A 19,522-nucleotide genomic window follows, 5' to 3' on the forward strand; every position below is an offset into this window, starting at 1 on the left:
TCGACCTCTGTTGGGCCACCCAGTACATCTGGTGACACAGGTTTTTTCATTGAATCATATACTGTGATTCTCTCTGTGCTCTTCAGAGCCTCTTTGTGCTGTACACAGTCAATCCCTTGGTGCAACGGGTCCAAGAAAGCTTCCACTTGTTCACTGTTGAGGGAGCCACTGTGATGTTCATGTGGGTTCCTGGTCATGTCAGTCTGATGGGAAATGAGGCCGCTGATGCTACTTCCAAGGCTGTCGTCCTCCTACCTCGACCTGTTAGCTCTTCCATTTCTTTGGGTGATTTCCGAGTTGCCATCTGTTGGCAGATTGTGTCACTAGGCATCACCACTAGTCATCTCTTCACAGGAATGAACTCGAGGGAATTAAACTTCTCCCAGTGGCTTGACCAACTTCCTCTCAGCCCTCTCGTCAAGAGATCATTTTAGCTAGGTTGCATATTGGACACTGTCGTTTTACTCATCGCCATTTGTTACACGGTGATCCCTCACCACATTGTGCTCATTGTCATCAACCTTTGAGATTTCACCATTTCCTGAGCCAATGCCCTTTTTTTAGCCGCTTATGTTACAGTGTGTGTTTGCTGTCTGAGTTATCGGCCGTTTTAGCAAATGATGTGTGGGCTATTGATCGCCTTTTACTTTTTATCTGTCATAGCAACATGGCGAAGGACATTTAATCTTTGGTTCGGGAGCACCGCTATCTCTAAGGCGTATTTTGTGGACCATTCTCCTAGGAGAAGTCCTTGCTTTTAGCTCTTTCCTTTCATTGATTGGGCTAAATCCATAGTTGCTTTTAACTTACATTACTTACAAGGACAACTTCCCATCACACCCCCCTCAGATTTAATGGTAAGAGGGCATGGACAACCAATCAAAAACTGAACACAGATCAAGCATCAAAACAGGAAGAATGTGTACTGAACTGTAGGGGTAAAAAGGCAAAATAGAAATAATGAACAGTTCAAGCACAAGAAAAGCGATATAGAGCAACATGGAAGAGCCATGATGTTGGAGTTGAGTAATTTTGGTGTTGGACTGCTAAGCAGGCGAGCCCTGTTCAAAGCTGTCTCGTGCCCCCCCCCCCCCCCCCCCCCCCCCCTCCCCCACTGTGTGTTGTATTCAGATTTGTGTCTGTGTTGAAAGGAAATGGCTTTCAAATGGTAACCACAAGTTTTTGATGACAAGGGGGCAAGTCAACTGAATCCTCCACCGGGAAACACATCTGGTGTGTCATATGATAGAAATTTCTCATTGACACACCTAATTTGTACGCCTGGTGAGTGAGGTGCCTCCTTGACTGAGTTGAGCGTGTGTGTGAATCTGAATGTGATCACTAACAAGGAACTGATGAAAACGTAATAGCTTCCACATAAGCTGCAACAAATGAATGCAAGAGTTTCACAATCACAGAGTTTCTCTGTGCTCTGTCAAAACATATGTTTTTAACATTTTTGAATTTGCATTCCGTTTTGGAAGTTTTGACTTTTGAATGCCTTTGTTGTAACATAGTTCACACACATTTACCCTTTCATTTATTTATTTATTTTTGAGACGTCTATGTGGATCTCATCTGCTCTCACTACTTGTCACATTTACTTTGTGACAGCATTGTATTCTCACCACATGACTCATATTGTATAACAAGTGTATAGTATGATAGCTACGAAGACTACATTTCAATGACCGGATGGACAGTTGATAATGTGGGGGGAAAAAAAGAAGAAGAAATGGCACAAGAGAGTTTTGGACACGGCACGTCCACACTGCGACCACGTAACCCCAACACCGTAGATCTTTCACGTTGTTCAATGTTGTACTTGTCAAGCTTGGACCATTATCTGTTTCTATTTTGCTTTCTTTCACAGTTCTGTAGGCCTTCTTCCTGTTTTCATGCTTGATCTGTATGTTCAGTGTTTTATGGGCTATCCACTGGGCCATCTTATCACTAAATCTGTCCCCCTTATTTCTGGCTTCTCATGTCGTAAGAGAAGAGGAAGGCCTGTTCATTTTCAAACACCAAAGAGAGGTGTGTCTGGAGTACCGGATGAAGTTTAGGTACAACAAACAGAAGATGCCGCCAATGTAGCAGCAAGAACAAAGAAACGAGAACAAAAATAATGTGTAGCAACTGTCGTGTACCTTTGTGTATAGCACCATGCTTCTCTAAGTTCCATAGTACATCACCTTAGTGAACTCAAAGGACAGTATGAACTAATGCAAATATAAATGTAATGTTTAACATGTTTTTGTACTAAAGAATAAAGGAAATAATTTTTTAAATTAGCAAGTGAAGTTACTCCCGAGTTCAGTGGGAACAATAGTTCCCACTAACTTTTTTATACTCGTAGGCTAAACTCTCACTTTCAAGATTTAAACTATGATTTTATGAACGGTTTCGTAGCCCAATAAAGTGTTCATAAAAAGTCTACAACTTCCGGAAATAATTTGGTCACTAAAGGGTTAAGCCGCTGCTACAACAGTTCTAGCCCCACCAGCTCCGCCAACCCCAGTCACCTCTCAGAACCTGACAACTACACCTGTGCCCTTGATGGTGGGATGGTGGGGGGAACTTCCCTCCCTGTTGCTCCTGCACCACCTACTTCAAGAGCAACACCCCCCCCATCCCCCAATCATCAGGGATATCAGTTTCCACTTCTGTGCTGGAGAAGCATACGTCTTCTTCAGCTCCTCTCACTAGGAAGGGTACCTTGGATCACTCCATTCCCAGATTTCTGTTAGTGGGAAAGATGACACCCGCCAGTGGCTGAAGAGCCCAAAAGCAGCTGGTCGTAGGGCTTCATGCTCATCCTCAGTCCCGGAGACTGAATCAGTGAAGTACTCCCGGACAGGGAAACCCAAGGAACAGCGAGAGAAATCCAAAAAGATTTCCAAGACCAAGGGAATTGCGGTGGCACCCACACCACTGCTACCTACAAGCTCTACGTTTGCGGATGAGGTGTAGATTCTGGCGTCTGCTGAGGACCTAGATCTTGCCAGACCCTCAGACACAATGGATATAGACTGCTCAGGCAATAAGTCAGTGGCAGCAGGTGACCCTGAGGCGTAAACTGCCTCATTGAATGTTCCATGCCTTCCCAGTCTTACAATCACATCATCCTCCAGTAGAAATGTGGCTGTTTTTTCCACCGCCTGGCTGAGCTACGGCAACTGTTAAGCTTTATACCTGCTTTCTACATTGCCCAGGAAACCTGGCTCCTGGCAATTAGGACCCCTACCATCTGTGGCTATAAGGGATGTTACAGGAACCATAGTGAGTATAATCGAGTGTCGGGTGGAGTTTGCGTTTATGTCCTAAACTCAGTCTGTAGTGAAACTGTGCCCTTTCAAACCCCTCTTGAAGCTGTGGCTGTCAGAGTAAGGACGACGCAGGAAATAACTGTCTGCAATGTATATCTTCCTTCAGATGGTGCAGTACTCTGGATTGTATTAGCTGCACTGATTGATCAACTCCATAAATCTTTCCTACTTTTGGGAGATTTTAACACCCATAACCCTTTGTGGGGTGGCACTGTGCTTACTTTGCTGTCTCAGTTCGAACTCTGCCTCTTAAATACTGGGGCCACCACACATTTCAGTGTGGCTCATGGTAGTTACTCAGCCATTGATTTATAAATTTGCAGCCCAGGACTTCTCCCATCTATCTACTGGAGAGCACATGACGACCTGTGTGTTAGTGACGACTTCCCCATCTTTCTGTCACTGCCCCAGTGTCAGGCCCACGGACACCTGTCCAGATGCACTTTAAACAAGGTGGACTGGGAAACTTTCACCTCTGCTGTCACCGTTGAATCTCCCCAATACGAGAACATTGATATGATGGTTGAGCAGGTGACTACAACAATCCTTTCTGGTGGTCGCCGGAAGTCCCTGAAGCAATTAAGGAGCACCATCAGGCTCTACACCGATGGCGTCTTTCCTTCCCAATGGCAGGAGAGCACCATCATTTTGGTGCTCAAACCCAGTAAAAACCCACTTGATGTGGGTAGCTATCAGCCCATCAGCCTCACCAACGTTCTTTGTAAGCTGCTGGAACATATGGTGTGTAGGTGGTTGGGTTGGGTCCTGGAGTCATGTGGCCTACTGGCTCCATGTCAGGGCGGCTTCCGCCAAGGTCACTCTACCACTGATAATCTTGTGTCCCTTGAGTCTGCCATCTGAACAGCCTTTTCCAGACGCCAACACCTGGTAACCATCTTTTTTGATTTACATAAAGTGTATGACACAACCTAGTGACATCATATCCTTGCCACATTATACGAGTGGGGTCTCCAAGGCCCGCTCCCAATTTTTATCCAAAATTTCCTGTTGCTTGGTACTTTCTGTGTCCAAGTTGGTGCCTCCCATAGTTCCCCCCATATCCAGGAGAATGGGGTCCGGCAGGGCTCTTTATTGAGTGTATCTCTATTATTAGTGGCCATTAATGGTCTAGCAGCAGCTGTAGGGCCATCTGTCTCACCTTCTCTGTATGCAGATGGCTTCTGCATTTTGTACTTCTCCACCAGTACTGGTGTTGCTGAGCAGCACCTACAGGGAGCTGTCCACAAGGCACAGTCATGGGCTCTAGCCCACAGTTACCAGTTTTCTGCCACGAAGTCATGTCTTATGCACTTCTGTCAGCGTCGTACCATTCACCCAGAACCAGAACTTTACCTTAATGTCGATCCACTCACTGTAGTGGAGACATATCGATTCTTAGGACTGGTTTTCGACGCCTGATTAACGTGGCTGCCTGACCTTTGTCAGCTTAAGTGAAAATGCTGGCAGCATCTCAATGCCCTCCGCTGCCTGAGCAACACCAACTGGGGTGCAGATCACTCTACATTGCCGCAGCTGCCCTTGTTCATCCAGCCTTGACTGTGAGAGTCTGGTTTATGTTTTGGTGACACCCTCAGCATTGCGTTTATTGTGGCATTCGCCTAGCGACAGGAACTTTTAGGACGAGTCCAGTGACCAGTGTCCTGGTGGAGGCCGGAGTCCCTCCATTACAGGGTAGGCGTGCACAACTGCTGGCCAGTTACATTGCACATTTTTGTAGTTCTCCTGCGCATCCGAATTACTGTCTCTGCGGCCGAGGTCAGGGCTTCCAGTTGCAGTTCGTGTCCAATCCCTGCTTTCTGAACTGGAGTCCTACCTCTACCACCTATACTTGAGGACCATTCACATACACCTCCATGGTGTACACCTAGGCTGCGGCTTTGCCTGGACCTTTCTCATGGCCCTAAGGATTCAGTTAATCCTGCGGCTCTCCGCTGCCACTTCCTCTTGATTCTTGACATGTACCAAGGCCATGAAGTGGTTTACACCAACGGCTCGATGGCTGATGATCACGTTGGCTTTGCCTATGTCCATGGAGGACACATTGTACATCATTCCTCGCCCGATGGCTGCAGTGTTTTCACTGCCAAGCTGGTGGCTGTATCTCATGCTCTTGAGCACATCCGTTCATACCCTGAGGAGTCATTTCTTCTGTGAACTGACTCCTTGAGCAGCCTACAAGCTATCAACCAGTGCTACCCTCGTCATCCTTTGGTAGCGACCATCCAGTAGTCCACCTATGCCCTGAAATGGTCCTAGTTGTTCAGTGGTGTTTGTCTGGACCCCAGATCACATTGGAACCTCAGGCAACGAACGTGCCGACCGGCTGGCCAAAGCAGGCTACACGGAAACCGCTTATGGAAATCGTCTTCTCTGCAACTGACCCGTGTTCAGTACATTGCTGCAAGGTTTTGCAGCTTTGGCAGACAGAATGGCATAATCTCAGTATGCACAACAAACTGTATGCCATTAAGGAGACTATGAATGTGTGGAAGACCTCCATGCGGGGCTCTCACAGGGACTCTGTGGTTCTCTATTGGCTCCGCATTGGCCACACTTAGGTGACACACGGCTACCTCCTGCGCCGTGATGACCCACCTTAGTGTTGGTGCGGCTCCCGGCTGACAGTGGCCCATATCTTGTTGAGCTGAGCTGTCCATCTTTGTCTGCCCTGCGGTGGACTCTTCAGTTGCCAGACTTGTTACCATTAATTTTAGCCGACAACACCTCATCGGCTAACTTAGTTTTACGTTTTATACGTGACTGTGGGTTTTACCATTCTATATAGGTTTTTGCCCCTTTTTGTTCTCCAGTCTAATGCTTTTAAGCTGGATGTTTTAATGCATCGCAGTGGCTGGCTTTTCCTTTTTATTCTCGTGGTCGGCCAGTCATTGTCATCTGCTCTCTTGTTTTTATCCCTTCTACCTTTTTCTTGCTTCTCTCTGTAGTTTTCTTTTCCTGTTTTGTCCATAGTATTGTTGGTTGTCCATCTGTCGTTCTGGTTCTTCCATTCTCCTGTTATTGTGCTGTATGTATCCTTTCTTTTCTTCTTTCCCTTGTGTAATTATTTTACTGGGAACAAGGGTCTGATGACCTCGCAGTTTGGTCCATTCCCCCCCCCCCCCCCCCCCCCCCCCCCCGCCTCTTCTTTAAACCAACCTACCACTAAATCTGAAAGGAGTGCAAAGGGGAGTTCTCTTGTTAGTAGTATTCTAAGATTATAACATGGGCGCTTATGACTTCACTTGTACATACACAAAAAAAGTATTAGATAAAGCACAATAGCAGCTGCACCAGCTCAGTAAGCCATGAAGCTGGGTTGCTGCCTGGAAGAATATGAACCAATAATGATAGAATTAGTGCTGTCTTTCAGATAAGAGATGCCCTGAATGTGCCTCTGGGGTAAGAGATTATCATTTGACTGTACTAAAACAGAAACTGCATTGAAAAATGGTGTGACTTTCTGGAATCCCCTTTTTGTCAAATACTACTGTGTGAATTTTGATCATTGATGACTTGTGGTGGTGTACATTTGCATGGTGTGTGTAATGCGTGTACTTCTGCTTAAAAAATAGGAAGAGCTTGAACGCTAATGTGACTACTGTTTTCTGTTATATGTATCTATGTGTCACATATATGTCTGCTATAAATTAGTGGTGTCTTTCCTTTATATTACATAAATGTGTATTAGAAAAATTACACGAGCTTCAACTATACAAATATGTAGTATGTGTATCATAAACATACTAATGAATCCAAAGTGTAAATACGCTTATTCTTTTTCAATCTAAAAATATCCAATCAATATTTTTACTGTCAATAATAATAAGATTTTTAAAATTCCCTTTATAACTGTACCACACAGGTGTTTTACTCATTAAATATTAAAAATATGGAAATATTTAATTGGTATAATTTCTTAATTTACTTCTACATTTAAATGTTGTCCTATGGGATACAGCATAGCTCTTAATGCTCCAGCAATATGATTCACTCCCATGTAATGTTGATTTTATTGTGTACTTGTTGTTTCAGAAAGAACTGCAAAAATATGGATTGAAACCGTTGAAAAGAAAGCAAGCAAAATTAATTCTGAGGCATATATACAATGAACTACATCCATGGGTTCCAGCAAACGACACTGTAACCACACAAGCAGTATTATCACCAACGTCATCACTGGTATCGGAGGGCAGAAAAGGAAGGGAAAATATTGCTAAACAAATAAAAAAATGTGACCCACTTGTACCTACAATGAGAAGTCCTCGAAAAAGAAATATATTAAAAAGTTTGTCAGATTCAGCAAAGGCAAGTTCCAGTCATGATAAAGAAAACAGTGAAGATGAAGATGACTGTGACAGTGAAATGTTTTTTGGAAGGTACAAATGAAGTTACTCTCCTTAAATATGTTCAGTGTTTTCGTATGTTGCACTTATGTAAATTTCCAAGCCCCATCAATATCACTAGTTCTATACCACTTGCAAAATTTGAATAACAGGAATCTGATTTTTTACCATCTGACCATTTCACAGTGTATTTGTAGGAGCTACTAATACTCAGTGCCTCCACTGGCAATTGTGACTGTTGGAGATTTAAGACGAATAATTTTCTTGAAAGACAATATTTTTTGTTTAGCAACTTTCATTAGTGTTAATTGAACTAAAGAACCTTTGGCAAATCATGTAGTTCATCTAGCCTAATGCAGCTAAGGTTGGAAAGTATTTATGTTACAGAAGTATTCTGTAATAATATTATGTAAAGTTGATGACAGAACATACTGCAGAAACATCTTCAGGGACATTGGGATTCTTACACTCACATGTCAATGCATTTATGCCCTAACAGGACTAAACAAGTTGGAACAGTGATTAAAGTACTGGACTTACATTCAAGAGGCTGGTGGTTCAAATCCACATATGGACATAATCCAGATTTAAGTTTTCTATGGTTTCTGAAGAGGGGCAGCAGCCTTTTCAGTAGTTGCAGGGGCAACAGTCTGGATGATTGACTGATCTGGCCTTGTAACATTAACCAAAACGGCCTTGCTGTGCTGTTACTGCGAACGGCTGAAAGCAAGGGGAAACTACAGCCGTAATTTTTCCCGAGGACATGCAGCTTTACTGTATGATTAAATGATGATGGCGTCCTCTTGGGTAAAATATTCCGGAGGTAAAATAGTCCCCCATTCGGATCTCCGGGCGGGGACTACTCAAGAGAACGTCATTATCAGGAGAAAGAAAACTGGCATTCTACGGATCGGAGCGTGGAATGTCAGATCCCTTAATCGGGCAGGTAGGTTAGAAAATTTAAAAAGGGAAATGGATAGGTTGAAGGTAGATATAGTGGGAATTAGTGAAGTTCGGTGGCAGGAGGAACAAGACTTTTGGTCAGGTGATTACAGGTTTATAAATACAAAATCAAATAGGGGTAATGCAGGAGTAGGTTTAATAATGAATAAAAAAATAGGAGTGCGGGTTAGCTACTACAAACAGCATAGTGAACGCATTATTGTGGCCAAGATAGACACAAAGCCCATGCCTACTACAGTAGTACAAGTTTATATGCCAACTAGCTCTGCAGATGATGAAGAAATAGATGAAATGTATGACGAGATAAAAGAAATTATTCAGGTAGTGAAGGGAGACGAAAATTTAATAGTCATGGGCGACTGGAATTCATCAGTAGGAAAAGGGAGAGAAGGAAACATAGTAGGTGAATATGGATTGGGGGGAAGGAATGAGAGAGGAAGCCGCTTTGTAGAATTTTGCACAGAGCATAACTTAATCATAGCTAACACTTGGTTCAAGAATCATAAAAGAAGGTTGTATACCTGGAAGAATCCTGGAGATACTAAAAGGTATCAGATAGATTATATAATGGTAAGACAGAGATTTAGGAACCAGGTTTTAAATTGTAAGACATTTCCTGGGGCAGATGTGGACTCTGACCACAATCTATTGGTTATGAACTGCAGATTGAAACTGAAGAAACTGCAAAAAGGTGGGAATTTAAGGAGATGGGACCTGGATAAACTGAAAGAACCAGAGGTTGTAGAGAGTTTCAGGGAGAGCATAAGGGAACAATTGACAGGAATGGGGGAAAGAAATAGAAGAAGAATGGGTAGCTCTGAGGGATGAGGTAGTGAAGGCAGCAGACGATCAAGTAGATAAAAAGACGAGGGCTAATAGAAATCCTTGGGTAACACAAGAAATATTGAATTTAATTGATGAAAGGAGAAAATATTAAAAATGCAGTAAATGAAGCAGGCAAAAAGGAATACAAACGTCTCAAAAATGAGATCGACAGGAAGTGCAAAATGGCTAAGCAGGGATGGCTAGAGGACAAATGTAAGGATGTAAAGGCTTGTCTCACTACGGGTAGGATAGATACTGCCTACAGGAAAATTAAAGAGACCTTTGGAGAGAAGAGAACCACTTGTATGAATATCAAGAGCTCAGATGGCAACCCAGTTCTAAGCAAAGAAGGGAAGGCAGAAAGGTGGAAGGAGTATATAGAGGGTTTATACAAGGGCGATGTACTTGAGGACAATATTATGGAAATGGAAGAGGATGTAGATGAAGACAAAATGGGAGATAAGATACTGCGTGAAGAGTTTCACAGAGCACTGAAAGACCTGAGTCGAAACAAGGCCCCCGGAGTAGACAACATTCCATTAGAACTACTGATGGCCTCGGGAGAGCCAGTTATGACAAAACTCTACCATCTGGTGAGCACGATGTATGAGACAGGCGAAATACCCACAGACTTCAAGAAGAATATAATAATTCCAATCCCAAAGAAAGCAGGTGTTGACAGATGTGAAAATTACTGAACTATCAGTTTAATAAGTCACAGCTGCAAAATACTAACGCGAATTCTTTACAGATGAATGGAAAAACTGGTAGAGGCTGACCTCGGGGAAGATCAGTTTGGATTCCGTAGAAATGTTGGAACACGTGAGGCAATACTGACCTTACGACTTATCTTAGAAGAAAGATTAAGAAAAGGCAAACCTACATTTCTAGCATTTGTAGACTTAGAGAAAGCTTTTGACAATTTTAACTGGAATACTCTCTTTCAAATTCTGAAGGTGGCAGGGGTAAAATACAGGGAGCGAAAGGCTATTTACAATTTGTACAGAAACCAGATGGCAGTTATAAGAGTCGAGGGGCATGAAAGGGAAGCAGTGGTTGGGAAAGGAGTGAGACAGGGTTGTAGCCTTTCCCCGAATTTTATCAATCTGTATATTGAGCAAGCAGTAAAGGAAACAAAAGAAAAATTCGGAGTACGTATTAAAATTCATGGAGAAGAAGTAAAAACTTTGAGGTTCGCCGATGACATTGTAATTCTGTCAGAGACAGCAAAGGACTTGGAAGAGCAGTTGAACGGAATGGACAGTGTCTTGAAAGGAGGATATAAGATGAACATCAACAAAAGCAAAACGAAGATAATGGAATGTAGTCAAATTAAGTCGGGTGATGCTGAGGGATTTAGATTAGGAAATGAGACACTTAAAGTAGTAAAGGAGTTTTGCTATTTAGGGAGTAAAATAACCGATGATGGTCAAAGTAGAGAGGATATAAAATGTAGACTGGCAATGGCAAGGAAAGCGTTTCTCAAGAAGAGAAATTTGTTAACATCGAGTATACATTTAAGTGTCAGGAAGTCGTTTCTGAAAGTATTTGTATGGAGTGTAGCCATGTATGGAAGTGAAACATGGACGATAACTAGTTTGGACAAGAAGAGAATAGAAGCTTTCGAAATGTGGTGCTACAGAAGAATGCTGAAGATAAGGTGGGTAGATCACGTAACTAATGAGGAGGTATTGAATAGGATTGGAGAGAAGTTTGTGGCACAACTTGACTAGAAAAAGGGATCGGTTGGTAGGACATGTTTTGAGGCATCAAGGGATCACAAATTTAGCATTGGAGGGCAGCGTGGAGGGTAAAAATCGTAGAGGGAGACCAAGAGATGAATACACTAAGCAAATTCAGAAGGATGTAGGTTGCAGTAGGTACTGGGAGATGAAGGAGCTTGCACAAGATAGAGTAGCATGGAGAGCTGCATCAAACCAGTCTCAGGACTGAAGACCACAACAACAACAACAACAATGGTTTCTCCAAATTGTTTAAGGAAGTGCTCGGAAGGTTCAGATAAAAAGAACATGATTGATTTCCTTCCGCATACTTTTGCAATCATAGTGTATATAGTATACTTAACACTAACTTTCCTTCCTCTTTTCTTCTTAAGGGTATTTATTATGTATATAGTGTTTAGCTGACAGAATTATAGTTTACAAGGACATACATTAAACTGCTACAGTATATAATGATCTGAAATATAAACAATGAAATCTGCAGAGCAGGGAATAGCTATAAGAGTTTGAGATAGCCATTTCCCATCATGGTTGAATATCCAAAGACTCTAGCCAGTTGATCGGTGTGTAGGTTTTGTGTTAGCAAAGTTTTTTTTTTTTTTTTTTGTACTCATGAATTTTCTTTTTGAGGAGTCATGCAAAATGTGGTCCGATGTCCTGCAGTCCCATTTGTCATCATCAATCATTCCTATTTATGTAGTGTTGCTTTGGTCATGACTTGGACAAATTTGACACAGTTAAGAGAGCTTCATATTTTTGTTGATCTGTTCGCTCCTGGGGGTTCGATGGTCTGATCTAGTTTACATATCTTCTCATGGCTGTTCATGGGGCATCCTCTGGTTTCTTCAATTCTTCTTTTAGATCATAACTTTCTGGAGCAAGTTCACCATTGTTTACCCATATTGCTCCTCCATATTTTAGTCAGGTGCATGGTAAACTGTTCAGTGTTTCATGAATTGGCAAGTTTGTGATCTTTTGAGTTTCATCCGTACATTTTTCATTGCTTGTTGTCATCAGAGATTTGGTTGAGCAAAATTGGTGAATACTGACAGCCAGGGTACTGGTGAGGATGTAAGGGGAGCCGGAATGATCCATCTCCTCCATGTTAATTTTAGCAAATAGAAGGAACATTTTTTCTAAAACCATTAAACACATTGCTCAGAAATTTGTACTACATGTTCAGTGAATATTTCTCTACAAAGTTATAATGCCATGTTAAGAAATATTTATTGGTTTTTCTTTTACAATTTTTTTAAACATGCTTATTTTTTTTCTCTAAAATTTTGCACTTTTTCTTCTATATCTCTTGAATTATACAATATTTTTTTACAGTTTGTTATAAAAATGAAGGGAAAAAAGTAAACAATATTGTGTATAAATTTCATTGATATACTATTTGCAGTTTCTGAGAAAATGTTCCTCAAAGATGAAAATTTTAAAGTTACGGGAAATGTTTTTTAATACATTCCTGCCCAATATGATGGATTATCAGCATCCTGTTCTTTTTCCAGTGTTAGTTTCCTTTTCACTGGTCTTTTTTTCCCTTTTGCTGCATGTTGTAGGCTTTTGTCTCTTCTTCCTGCACCTCTTAGTCTTTCTTCATCAATTAGGCACATTATGGAAATGGTGTTGTGTCCTGGTTGGAAACCTAAACTTTTCAGCACATCACATTTGATAATGTTTCCTTCATTGTATGTTGCCACTACATCACACACTCCGAAATGCAATATTTTTATCTGTACAAACACACTTTTGGGAATTCTAATCCAAATTAAATTATTTACACTTTCATTTGGATTTTGTGTTTTCCCATGTAAACACTTTTCCAATAAACTTGGCTGTGATAAATCTCTGAATATGGGCTTAATTACATCAATTACAGCATTTGACGAACTGTTTTTGTAGTAACACTGTTCACGTTTACGTCGCACTTCACTTAGCGTAGACCGGGACTGTGTCCTAGGCATGCCCGATGTTAACTGACTGGGCACGGCCTGTGCTGCCGGAGTTGTTGTTGTTGTTGTTGTTGTTGTTGTCATGCCAGCAGAGGTCGCGTCCGAATTCTCGCGTGCCTTCTGGTGGACGGGACTCTACTTGCGGCAACTACCGTCCGTGACGCGCCGTGCCAATGTGCGCCTCCCGCGATCTTTCTGGTGGCTACTACACTCCTCCTCCTTCGGGGGGTGAAGCCACCGTGAGCCAATGCGTCGGAAGGTGGAGCGTCGGGCAGGAGCGATGACCTCCACATCCATTGGATGGCCGGAGTCGAGGGGATCTGCCAACCCTCGAGCCGGAACCTTCGAATACGGCTGGAAGTGACCCACACGAAGAGGCCCCCGTCGTCCCACAACCGGAGCCCAGGACAGAATGGGCAACAAGCTGTCGAACTCCGGATCCTGTTCCACCCCGGGAGGGGCAAGACCCAGCGGCGGGGACGAAGGTACAGGGACGACCACAGGTGAACCAACCTCCTGAGAAACCGGGCGTGCTAGGGGGGCCGGCTCTCGCTGGGGCATCTCGAACGATGGTGATGCCGGTGCTGGAGCTACTGGAGGCTGCCAAGGCTGAGAACCATCGCAGTGCGGCAGAGGCACAGCGGGGAGAGGAGGCAACGTCCCCGGTGAAACCAACACAGGTGCCGGCAATGGGGAAGCCGGTGTCCGAGAGGTCGGAGGGTGGGTGCCCGAACGTGGACGTAGCTGATTTTGGTGATGACGTACCACCCGGTCCCCTGCCTGCAAGGTATAGAGCCGGCGGCCATTTCGGCGCAGGACCACCGCTGGTATGCAACGTGGATTGCGACCAAACCCACGGGCCCAGACCGACATACCCAGTGGAAAGCCAGGTACTCCGTTTTGTGAAGACTGGCGAGGACCAGGCAAACGTCAATGCTTCCTCCGCAGGAAATTCGTGCACATACTTTTTCATCTGCATCTTAAATGTGGGCACCATGCGCTCGGTTTCCCCATTCGATTGTGGATGGAAGGGGGGAGAGCAAACGTGCCGAATACCGAAGCACCTACAAAAATCCTGGAAGGTCTGCGAAATAAACTGTGGTCCATTGTCCGAGACCAGGGTGATTGGCAGACCTTCCACAGAAAAGATTTTTGCTAGTGCCTGGATTGCAACTTCTGAAGTGGTTGAGGAGCAGCGAACCACATATGGGAATTGGGAATAAGCATCAATGACAATGAGCCAAAAACCGTTGAGAAACGGGCCCGCAAAATCGATGTGAACACGTTCCCATGCTTGGGTTGCCGGCGGCCATGAAGAGAACGCTGCCCTGGGAGATGCTTGTTGGCTCGCACACTGGGAACAGGCGGCCACCAAGTGCTCAATTTCTCTGTCAATACCGGGCCAGTACACATGTCTGCGAGCCAAGGTTTTAGTATGGGAAACACCCCAGTGCCCCGCATGTAATAACGTGAGGACCTCCCGTCGTTAACTTGCAGGAACAACCACGCGAGGAGCTGTATGATCGGTAGCCAGAAGGAGAACGCCTTCCAAGACCGAGAGGCGGTCCCGTAGAAGAAAATAATTACGAAAAGGGTCCAAGGCCCGGCCCGGAGGGCGGGATGACCACCCCTGCTGAATGAGGCGAACTACTTGCCGGAGAACTGGGTCAGCTGCCGTTTTCCTGGCAACTCGAGAACTAGTGATCGGGAAGCCATCAACTGCTTGGCGGGACGCCACATCCAAATGAAAACACATAATCTCCTCTCGATCGAACGTAGGATCCGGGCCCACCGGAAGACGGGAAAGAGCGTCGGCGTTGGCATGCTGTCCTGTAGGGCGAAAATGAATGTCATAATGGTACTTAGAGAGGAACAAGGCCCAGCGCTGTAGTCTGTGGGCCGCCCTATCCAGAATCTGAGAGGCGGGGCCAAATAACGATATTAACGGCTTATGGTCAGTGATTAACTGAAACTTCGTGCCATACAAGAAAGGGTGAAACTTGGTAACAGCGTAGACAATGGTCAAAGCCTCTTTTTCCACCTGGGAGTAATGGGCCTGCGCGGGACTAAGCGTTTTAGATGCAAACGCCAGTGGTTGCTCGGAACCATCTGCGTTGCGATGGGCCAGGACCGCCCCCACCCCATACTGCGAAGCATCTGTAGCCCGGACCAACGGCTTATGGGGATCAAAAGTAGCCAAACAAGGGGCTGACGTGAGGAGGCCCTTCAACGAGGTGAACGCTCGCTCACATGCAGGCGACCAATCAAAAGGAACACCCTTGTGCAGAAGGCAGTACAGGGGGTGGGCTATAGTGGAAGCCCTGGGAATGAACCAGTGGTAATACGCTATCTTGCCTAAAAAAGCTTGTAACTCTTTCAGCGAAGCGGGCCGAGGAAGGTTGACGATACCTTGGACCAAACTTCCTAGTGGCTGGATACCGTGCCGAGAGATGGTGTAGCCCACATACTCAATGGATGGTTGAAAGAAGGTTGACTTATGCAGGTTGCAACGCAAGCCCACAGACCTGAATTTGAGAAAGAGGGTGCGAAGGTTGTGCAAGTGTTCCTTCGTGCTGCGGCCTGTGACAATTATGTCATCCAGGTAATTAATACAATGAGGAATTGTCGACGTGACATGCTCAAGATAACGCTGGAATATCGCCGGGGCACTGGATATTCCAAAGGCCAACCACTGGTATTGGTAAAGGCCAAACGGGGTGTTGACGACCGCCAACCGTTTGGAGTCCTCATCAAGTGGTATCTGATGATAAGCCTCCGACAGATCGATTTTTGAAAAATATTGGCCTCCCGCCACGGAGGAGAACAATTCATCAGCACGAGGCAAAGGATAGGTGTCCACCACCAATTGGGAATTAATGGTGGCCTTGAAATAGCCACAAAGACGTAATTTTCCCGAGGGCTTCCTTACAATAACGAGGGGCGAAGCCCACTCACTGGAAGAAATGGGAAGAACGACGCCTAGGGCTGTCAGCCGGTCTAGCTCTTCCTTTACCTGAGGGCGGAGAGCCAAGGGGATCTGCCTCGCGTGTAGAAAATGCGGGCGAGCCGACGCCTTCAACGTTAAGTGAGCTTCAAAATCTGAAACACGCCCCAGGCCCCCCTCAAAAATATCTGGAAAGTCGGAGATCAAAGATTCCAATGATTGATAGGGAATGTCTTCGGAGACCAACTGTATGGTGTCAGCGATAGAAAAACCAAAAGCTTGAAAGGCATCCAGGCCAAAAAGGTTAGCTGAGCTCGCATCACTGACAACAATAAAAGTAATAGGCCGAGTGACTGATTTGTAAGTCACATCGGTAGTGAATTGACCCAGTAGGGGAATGAACTGTTTACCATAACCGCGTAGACGCCGGTAAACTGGCGCCAATGGGGGTGATTCAAGGTCGGAATAAGTTTGTGCATTCAACAATGAAACTGCCGCGCCCATATCGACTTGCAGTTGTAACCGGCGCGACCGAACCGATACCTCGATAAAGAGTTTGCGTGCCAATGCGTCGGGAGCCTGGCCCGATGAAAGTTCCTGAATGTCAACGTCCATGTCCTCTGTACCTGCTTCCTTCGATTCTTTTGAGGCTGAGCGGCAAACTTTAGCAATGTGACCTTTTCTATTACATTTGCGACAAACGGCCCAACGCTGGGGTCACTCTGACCGATCATGATGTATATAGCACGACGCACAGGACGGCAACGGGCCGGCGGCCGGAATTCTGTTTACGCGCCGTGCGGGAGCGGCCGTAACGGCCGGATTGTACCGCTCGCACGTCGTCCACCCACAGTGGACGCGGCCGCGCCGCCCTGAACCTCCGCGACGTCGCACCACGCTTCCAGCTGTTGACCTGCTGCGTGAGAGACTTCATACGATTGAGCAATGGACAGGACTTCCTCGAGGGAAGGGTTTTCTAACTGCAGGGCCCATTGCCGGACCTCCCTATCAGGGGCCGAACGAACAATGACGTCGCGTACCATAACGTGGGCGTACGACTCTCGCGACTGCTCCGTGACAAAATGACACTTGCGACTAAGACCGTGCAGGGTAGCGGCCCACGCCCGGTAAGACTGATGGGGCTGTTTCTTGCATTGATAGAACTCGACCCTAGCCGCCACAACATGCGTGCGGTGGCGATAATATGAAGACAGCAATGAACACAATGCGTCAAAAGACAAGGACGGGGGTTCCTGCAACGGCGCTAGCTGCCGCAAAACTTGATACAGCGAGGGAGATATCCAAGACAAGAAGAGAGCACAACATACCTCCGCATCGGCAACATGAAACGCCTGGAAATGCTGCCGAAGGTGATGTTCATATGCGTCCCAATCCTCCGCCATCTCGTCATACGGGGGAAAGGGAGGAGGGAACGGCGCCGGAGCAGACGGCATGGAGAGCAACGCCGGAAGCACTTGTTTCATGGTGGCCATGAGTTCCGTCTGCTGCCCAACCAAAACTCGCACCAAATCCTCCATGCCGTGGAGAAGCTGCGAAACCGGAACAACGACGCAACATGCGAAAGAACGACCCTACTCGTCGCCAATTGTGTAGTAACACTGTTCACGTTTACATCGCACTTCACTTAGCGTAGACCGGGACTGTGTCCTAGGCATGCCCGATGTTAACTGACTGGGCACGGCCCGTGCTGCCGGAGTTGTTGTTGTTGTTGTTGTTGTTGTTGTTGTTGTCATGCCGGCAGAGGTCGCGTCCGAATTCTCGCGTTCCCTCTGGTGGACAGGACTCTACTTGCGGCAACTACCGTCCGTGACGCGCCGTGCCAATGTGCGCCTCCCGCGATCTTTCTGGTGGCTACTACAGTTTTTATGGGCATATTCCTTTCCTAATTGGTACTTACACCATGAGTCATCACCTGTGGGGCACAGTCCATGTTGTGGGTGCTCATTTGTTGATGCAGTATGGAAAAATAATGCCCATAGTGCTCTCCTCATATGCCCAATGCTTCTTGCATTTTGCCTAATTGCACACCCATAATACCTCTGCAATCTATCAATTGCTTCATCTGTCAATCTTCCTCTTCCTCCAAGGGTCTTACCATCACTAAGCTTCTGGGATCCTAATGTCTGCTTTAGTTTGCGCAAGTGAGCCCCCATGTGCTTCTGCACATGTCCAATGCACTCCTGTTTTTTTAATGTGGATTTCATTGCCATAAGGTTTGAGTTCCTCTACAGCTTTATATCCCTTACAATCACCATCTCCTAGATAGTTAGTGTATCGTACATTATACCACTCCTGTCACCTGGAAAAAATTGCTTTCACTCCCCTCTACTTCCATCGCTCCACTTGTGCCATGAAAATTTGTTTGCAACCTTCACTATGTTCGTCCTTGGTATTGCCCTTATATCTACAATGTTTTGAGAGAACAGCAACATCAATTACTTTGCAACTGTCTTCACTGGTAGCTGTCACAACTCCATTCAGAGATTAATGACCTCTACGTTGCCATGATGCACCTGAAGCAACAGTTAAATCTCTACAGTTCCCATTATCAGTCACAGCTTTTTCAACTGCTTTCTTCATTGTTGCTTCAGCGGTATCTTCAGCAGGAGATACCACCAATTCATTATAAAATCCAAACTTGGTTGGTGTTTTTGGCAAGTTCATAATTCCACATAACAATGTCCCTGCAGCACTGCCCTTGCCAATGCAACGCAAGCCATACACTAGCCTAATATTTATACCATACGCTTTCTTTCCCCTATTACCACTACGAGGAATACTGTTAGAATTAGAAAACGAAATTTCTGCAGCACATTTGTTACACTTCAATAACATTTTACTTGCCAAACCAATGTGTGAAGTTATTTTCAATTGCAGTCCTCTTTCTTTGCAAACTTGGCATAATAAGTTATGTTTCAAAATATTAGAGAGCAAGGAAATGTTAATTATTTCGTTCACATCATTACTATCACTTCCATAGTTTTCAAATTTTTCTTTGCTGTCACAAAGTTTCTTGCTGGAAGAAGTTCTATCACATTCATTTGGAGTAGTTGGTGAAGCAGTCTGAGCAGCATCTCCCTTCAAAACAACAAAACATTTCTTCTTCTACTCATTGTGCCTGTTCTTAAACACTCGATTGCTGAAACGGGACATACTGATATCCACAAACCATATACGTAAAACAGGTACGAGCAAAATTTGTCAAATATGCAAAATTGAACAGCTAAACAACACAAAGCAAACTCCACAAGTCAACACACACGGTATAGCGTTCATGTTTACCGATATGAACTGTCACTTGTCACAGAGATAAAGCCATACAACATTGGAAAACAAAACACTGTCTAATTCCGCAAAGATACCTTGCTTGCAGCCAGTTTGA

The 19,522-nt window shown here is 44.9% G+C and overlaps 1 protein-coding gene across 3 annotated transcripts in view; it reads left to right on the forward strand.

Annotated features, from left to right (window-relative positions):
- The window catches only part of LOC124802863, a 232,542-nt gene that overhangs the window by 154,990 nt on the left and 58,030 nt on the right, over window positions 1-19,522 (forward strand). For all 3 annotated transcript variants that reach the window (XM_047263901.1, XM_047263900.1, XM_047263902.1), the window contains one exon: window positions 7,380-7,723. In XM_047263901.1, the coding sequence (XP_047119857.1) occupies window positions 7,380-7,723 (344 nt within the window). The remainder of the gene's footprint in view (window positions 1-7,379; window positions 7,724-19,522) is intronic.

The sequence above is a fragment of the Schistocerca piceifrons genome, chromosome 6 (assembly GCF_021461385.2).
Source record: "Schistocerca piceifrons isolate TAMUIC-IGC-003096 chromosome 6, iqSchPice1.1, whole genome shotgun sequence".
Lineage (NCBI taxonomy): Eukaryota > Metazoa > Arthropoda > Insecta > Orthoptera > Acrididae > Schistocerca > Schistocerca piceifrons.